Here is a 7,425-nt window from a genome sequence, read left to right as displayed (position 1 = left end):
ACTTAGCCTATATATATATATATATATATATATATATATATATATATATATATATATATATATATATATATATCGTATACGTTTTTTTAAACAAAACGATTAAAATACACCATGCTATGGTTATGCATAATATAAAATAACAAATTACTTTGACAAAGTGTAAATAGGTATACAAAACTAAGTAAACACTGTGGCACCAAATAAGAACAAGTAAGTACAAGTTAAGTTTAAATAAAAGTAAAAATCAGCAAAAACTGGGGAACCAATTAAACAAATTAAAAAAACCTTCCAATATCACGGCAAATGTCAAGGGCTTTTTATAATCCACAATATTGCCAAACAGGCGCTTTTGCATTTTGTTACGACAATAAATCATCTATCATCCTCTTGTCAGTCAGCTCGACACATTTTTCTTAAGTGTTAAATTAAATCTAATTTGTGATGCGACTGTTTTTAATTGTACCGTCTGTTCTCTAACTTAACTAAATGATTTTTATTACTATAAAAACATCTAAATGACGGTGGCGGGTGGTGCCGTGGTGGGCAAGTGACGTTTAGATGTAGGTCGGATGTCTAGATATCAGAAATGTATCTGATTTAAAACCACATTTGAAAACGGCTCAGATCGGAAACAAAAAAAAAAAGTATCTTATGTGGATTTTTGTGTTTATACGCATGCATCAAATTCTGATCGGATTTTGCAGATCTAATATAAACATGAGTTCTTTCCTAACAATGAGTTTTTACCAACAGACTGTTTTAGTAACTTGTGTGTTTTAACATAAATTTATGTGTTCCTGACTGTTTAAGCGCAATAAGACATGAAAGAGAAGTTTAGTTTAGTTTTCTCCTAATGCGGTTGTTTATATTGACCGCAAACTTTTGAACAGTAGCGTAAATAGAGTTAAATTAGTTTTCCCTTTGACTATTAATTGTATTTTTTTAACCAACCCCATTGAAATCGATCCCAGCATCAAACAGTGAGATGTGTACTCACAAGTGGTTGGCTTGTTGCAGTTGTGTCCATGTCGAAAGTACTGCGGGTTCTCGATGACAGGAATGCGACTCATGCCGATTACGACGGCGTCAGGTCCGGCATCGAGAGAGCATGGTGTGACGATACCATGGTTGACGTGATGAAGAGGGCTTGCGGAGTCTTCCTCACCACTAATGACTGCCACTGGGCCTGTAAAGCAAGCGAAAAGTAATGATGATAAACATACAACCAGAGTGAATGTTATTTAGAAGCATTGAAGAAAGCAAAGATATTCTACCATAGCATGGCTTTGATCCAAACACTGATTACCATCTTTGTAAAGAGCCAAAGGAGACATTACACTTTAAACACCAGCTAAACAGGATGACTTAACAACCGTCGGCTCATTTAGCAACATAAAACCTTCACTAAACTACAAAGACGTCTAAAACCGTTTCATCAAGTTTGCTTATTTATTCTTTGTGAAATTGACAGTGGTTTCAAAACCATCCCTAGGGAGAGCCATTGAGCTGAATTGGAGAATTGGGAAGGAAGGAGGGTATAACTGCTGGTAAACATATAATTTTCAACAAGCCCACCTCAAAACAGGACTCTTCAAAATATTCGTTTGTTCACAAGCACACTCAGGGGAAACGTTTAAACATGGCCAACCAAGCAAATCATCAACAGAGGAACTGAAGTACTGAATGTTGTTTCTCTGTCTCTTCAAATGTCTAAAACCTGTTTGTAACAGATCAAACTTGGACAGATATCTGTAAACCCACCCAATGAGCATTATTTAATTGAATTCACTCCAAGCTGAGCTCTTGTCAGTTAACGTTTGATGTGAACTTCTGTTATCCTAATATGAAAACGAATCCCATTTGTATGGATACCCAGATCTTCTAATGAAAATCTCTATAGCTCTGTTCCAAAACCTAGTGAGCTGCCTTGGTGTCTTTATAGAGTGCTGCAAAACGAGTGCTAAAATCCAGAAATATCATTCCTAAGCCATTGGGCTTTTTTAGTTAGATGCCTGAAATAAAGTCTGTTTACACAAGGTTTTCTCAACTCTGGCCCTCAAGGTCCACTTTCCTGCTGAGTTTAGCTCCAACCTTGATCAAACTCACCTGCCAGAAACTTTCTAGTGATCCTGAAGACCTTGATTAGCTTGTTCGGTCTGTTTGATTATGGTTGGAGCTAAACTCTGCAGGCAAGTGGACCTCGAGGGCCAGAGTTGAAAACCCCTGGGTTAACACATGCTTATGATATTTTCACAGTTTATTCTACAACATAATTCCCCACTAGTGATGTAAGCTTGTTCATTTCTTGAAAAAGTGAAACTACAGAGCTTGTTAGGGACATTAAATGTCATCACAGTGAACAGGTAAATACATTTTCTCCAATTTTACAGCCTTGCGGTGGTTATGATCGTGCTCTATTCCATCTAAAAATTTCCAACTTGTTGATTTTAAATAAAGATTTTAAAATAAAGAGTTTAAAGCGTGATGGAGGTGACATTGAAGTAATGTGTTCATGGTGGTGTTTGTTCATTTGTGAGTGATAAAGTATCTTTATGAACAAACTGTGTAAGTATTATACACTGTTGCTCAGCTTGTTTTTTGGAAACAAATCCTATGGGGTTTTTGTTAAGGGAGTCAGATGGAAACTTCCGGTTTGTCATCTCTGCGCCCCTATATATGTGACCCATGCTGGCAAAATGAGTCAGAATAAGCACATTTTCTTCACATTTTTATGTTCATCTCTGTTAAAATAACTTCAAATGATATATGACTTGTTGGAATCAGACAAAAAATGACCGTATGAAGGCGATAGAGTCAGCAGAGTGAATTTTTAGAAAAATCTAGTTGAAGATTCTGAAGAAAAATCACAGCAAAAAACCCAGCCTGGTTGGCTGGTCTTAGCTGGTTTAAGCTGGAAGTAGCTGGTTTTAGCTGGTCTCCGAGCCTGGCAAGGCTTGTTTTAGATGGTAGTCTCCCAGCCTGACCAGCTAAGACCAGCCTGGCCTGGCTGGGAAAGTAGCCAAAACACCTCTAAAACCAGCCTGCTGACCTAGCCTAGGCTGGTTTTAGCTGTTTTTTCAGCAGGGTATTTTCCTCCAATTCTTTTCGTAATAATAATCATATTATTAATCAAAATATAGCTATTTTTTATTTTATCTTTGTTATTAAAAATAAGAACAAAGATGCAAATAAACAGTAGGTTAATCAAGAGCAGCAAAGATATAATGTTTGATTAACACTGAGACAGATCTATATTAAGACTTACTGTAATGCACAGATCTAATATAATGTTATAACAGATTATATTTGTGTGACATTTCACAATAATGTACTTTATATGAAGATTGCATGGAGAGGTGTCTTATGTACGTGCTTTGCAAAAGCAGACCAACAACTTGCAGCAGCAGCAGTCATCCACAAATGAGCAGAGAAAAAGGTACTCCTCTCAGAAAGCATATGAATAAAGATCATTTTAGATGTTTAATTACCCTTTGGAGCATTGGGATTGCTAGAAGAAGGTATAATAAATTCATTTTTGTGAAAACCTCAAGTTTTACCAAAACTGACATTTTTCACTTCTTTTGCCTGTAGCTCAAAATTAGACTGTGCGCATTTCGACTCATTTTGCCAGCACGAGGTCACATACACACACACACACACACACACACACACACACACACACACACACACACACACACACAAATAAGAAAAATATAAGAAATACTGGGTAAAATGTGACATATTAAAATATATTCCCACAAGCCATCTTGGAATAATTTGTACTTGGCTATCATGACCCATTTTGGTTTTGTCATGCAAATTGGCCAAATGAAGAAATCTTCAAAGGCCACTTAAAGGGATGGTTCACCCAAAAATGAAAATTCTATCATTAATTACTCACCCTCATGTCGTTTCGAACCTGTAAGACTATTATTCATCTTCAGAACACAAATGAAGATGTTTTTGATGAAATCCGAGAAATTTCAGACCCTGCATAGATTGAAATGCAACTGACATGTTTAAAGCCCAGAAATTAAATTAAATATTAAGGGCATTGTTAAAATAGTCCATGTGACATCAGTGATTCAACTGTAATGTTATGAAGCTACGAGAATACTGACTGACACAGAAAAGAAAAGAATGTTGAATAAAGTTGTTATTTTTGTTCTCTTTCTTCACAAAAAGCATTCTCATAGCTTCATAACATTATGGTTGAACCACTGATATCACATTGACTATTTTATCGATGTCCTTACTACCTTTCTGGGCCATAATACATATCACTTGTGTTGCTGACTATTCAGGGTCGGAAAGCTCTCTGATTTCATCAAAAATATATTAATCTTTGTTCTGAAGATAAACGAACGTCTTACGGACTTACTTACTTTTTTCTCAGAATTGTAAGTTTATGTCTTGCAATTCTGACTCTTTTTTTCAGAATCATGAGTTTATATCTCACAGTTCTGACTTTTTTATCAGAATTGTGAGTTTATGTCTTGCAAATCTCTTTTTTCCCTCAGAATTGTGAGTTTATATCGCAGTTTTGGCTTTTTTCTCAGAATTGTGAGTTTGTCTTGCAATTCTTTTTTTTTTTTCTCAGAATTGTAGGTTGATATCTTTCATTTCTGGCTTTTTTTTCTCAGAATTGTGAGTTTGTCTTGCAATTTTCTTTTTTTTCTCAGAATTGTGAGTTTATGTCGTGCAAATCTGTTTTTTTTTCTCAGAATTGTGGGTTTATATCTTTCATTTCTGGCTTTTTTTTTATCAGAATTGTGAGTTTGTCGTGCAATTTTCTTTTTTCTCAGAATTGTGAGTTTATGTCTTGCAATTCTTTTTTTCTCAGAATTGTGGGTTTATATCTTTCATTTCTGGCTTTTTTTCTCAGAATTGTGCGTTTGTCTTGCAATTTTCTTTTTTTTCTCAGAATTGTGAGTTTATGTCGTGCAAATCTGTTTTTTTTTCTCAGAATTGTGGGTTTATATCTTTCATTTCTGGCTTTTTTTTTATCAGAATTGTGAGTTTGTCGTGCAATTTTCTTTTTTCTCAGAATTGTGAGTTTATGTCTTGCAATTCTTTTTTTCTCAGAATTGTGGGTTTATATCTTTCATTTCTGGCTTTTTTTCTCAGAATTGTAGGTTGATATCTTTCATTTCTGGCTTTTTTTTCTCAGAATTGTGAGTTTGTCTTGCAATTTTCTTTTTTTTCTCAGAATTGTGAGTTTATGTCGTGCAAATCTGTTTTTTTTTCTCAGAATTGTGGGTTTATATCTTTCATTTCTGGCTTTTTTTTTATCAGAATTGTGAGTTTGTCGTGCAATTTTCTTTTTTCTCAGAATTGTGAGTTTATGTCTTGCAATTCTTTTTTTCTCAGAATTGTGGGTTTATATCTTTCATTTCTGGCTTTTTTTCTCAGAATTGTGCGTTTGTCTTGCAATTTTCTTTTTTTTCTCAGAATTGTGAGTTTATGTCGTGCAAATCTGTTTTTTTTTCTCAGAATTGTGGGTTTATATCTTTCATTTCTGGCTTTTTTTTTATCAGAATTGTGAGTTTGTCGTGCAATTTTCTTTTTTCTCAGAATTGTGAGTTTATGTCTTGCAATTCTTTTTTTCTCAGAATTGTGGGTTTATATCTTTCATTTCTGGCTTTTTTTCTCAGAATTGTGCGTTTGTCTTGCAATTTTCTTTTTTTCTCAGAATTGTGAGTTTATGTCTTGCAAATCTGTTTTTTTTTTCTCAGAATTGTGGGTTTATATCTTTCATTTCTGGCTTTTTTTCTCAGAATTGTGCGTTTGTCTTGCAATTTTCTTTTTTTCTCAGAATTGTGAGTTTATGTCTTGCAAATCTGTTTTTTTTTTCTCAGAATTGTGGGTTTATATCTTTCATTTCTGGCTTTTTTTCTCAGAATTGTGCGTTTGTCTTGCAATTTTCTTTTTTTCTCAGAATTGTGAGCTTATGTCTTGCAAATCTGTTTTTTTTTTCTCAGAATTGTGGGTTTATATCTTTCATTTCTGGCTTTTTTTCTCAGAATTGTGCGTTTGTCTTGCAAATCAGTTTTTTTCTCAGAATTGTGGGTTTATATCTTTCATTTCTGGCTTTTTTTTTCTCAGAATTGTGAGTTTGTCGTGAAATTTTCTTTTTTTCTCAGAATTGTGAGTTTATTTCTTTCATTTCTGGCTTTTTTTTCTCTCAGAATTGTGAGTTTATGTCTTGCAATTCTTTTTTTCTCAGAATTGTGGGTTTATATCTTTCATTTCTGGCTTTTTTTCTCAGAATTGTGCGTTTGTCTTGCAATTTTCTTTTTTTCTCAGAATTGTGAGTTTATGTCTTGCAAATCAGTTTTTTTCTCAGAATTGTGGGTTTATATCTTTCATTTCTGGCTTTTTTTTCTCAGAATTGTGAGTTTGTCGTGAAATTTTCTTTTTTTCTCAGAATTGTGAGTTTATTTCTTTCATTTCTGGCTTTTTTTTCTCTCAGAATTGTGAGTTTATGTCTTGCAATTCTTTTTTTCTCAGAATTGTGGGTTTATATCTTTCATTTCTGGCTTTTTTTCTCAGAATTGTGAGTTTGTCGTGCAATTTTCTTTTTTATCCTCAGAATTGTGAGTTTATGTCTTGCAAATCTGTTTTTTTTTTTTCTCAGAATTGTGGGTTTATATCTTTCATTTCTGGCTTTTTTCCCTCAGAATTGTGAGTTTATGTCTTGCAAATCTGTTTTTTTTTCTCAGAATTGTGAGTTTATGTCTTGCAAATCTGTTTTTTTTTTCTCAGAATTGTGAGTTTATGTCTTGCAATTCTTTTTTAATGATATATGTCCTGAATTGCCATAAAAATGCAGTCTTAATGACATCAGTAATTCAACTGTAATTTTATGAAGCTACAAGAATACTTACTGACACAGAAAAGAAGAAAATGTTAAATAAAGCTATTTTTGTTTTCTTTGTTTACAAAAAAGTATTCTCATAGCTTCATAACATTATGGTTGAACCACTGATATCACATTGACTATTTTATCCATGTCCTTACCACTTTTTTGGGCCATAATACATATCACTTGTGTTGCTGACTATTCAGGGTCAGAAAGCTCTCAGATTTCATCAAAAATATCAACCTGTGTTGTGAAGATGAAAGAAGGTCTTACGCACTGCAAAAAATCCTTTTCTTACTTGGATTTTTTTGTCTTGTTTCCAGCCAAAATGTCTAAAAATTCTTAAATCAAGAAGGATTTTTGAGACAAGTAAAAAACAAGTCAAAATTAAGTGAGTTTTTGCTTAGAAGATAAATAATTAGCCAATGAGGTAAGCAAAATAATCTTATTTCAAACAGAAAACAACTGTACCCCATTGGCAGATTATTTTGCTTGTTTCACTTAATGCTTTAATTTTTCACTTAATGCTTTAATAATGATTTAAGAATTTTTTATATTTTGGC

The 7,425-nt window shown here is 33.5% G+C and overlaps 1 protein-coding gene across 1 annotated transcript in view; it reads right to left on the bottom strand.

The window, feature by feature from the left end:
* Positions 1–511: 511 nt before the first annotated feature.
* LOC141331670 (NT-3 growth factor receptor-like) overlaps positions 512–7,425 on the bottom strand; it is a 178,817-nt gene continuing 171,903 nt past the window's right edge. The window contains exons 12-13 of the mRNA XM_073836708.1: positions 998–1,186; positions 512–573 (exon numbers count right to left, since the gene is read on the bottom strand). Coding sequence (XP_073692809.1) covers positions 512–573; positions 998–1,186 — 251 coding nt within the window. The remainder of the gene's footprint in view (positions 574–997; positions 1,187–7,425) is intronic.

This window comes from Garra rufa, chromosome 3 (assembly GCF_049309525.1).
Source record: "Garra rufa chromosome 3, GarRuf1.0, whole genome shotgun sequence".
In the NCBI taxonomy this organism is placed as follows: Eukaryota; Metazoa; Chordata; class Actinopteri; order Cypriniformes; family Cyprinidae; genus Garra; species Garra rufa.
The sequence above is the reverse complement of the archived record's forward strand: the minus strand, read 5'-3'. Positions and strand labels throughout refer to the sequence as shown.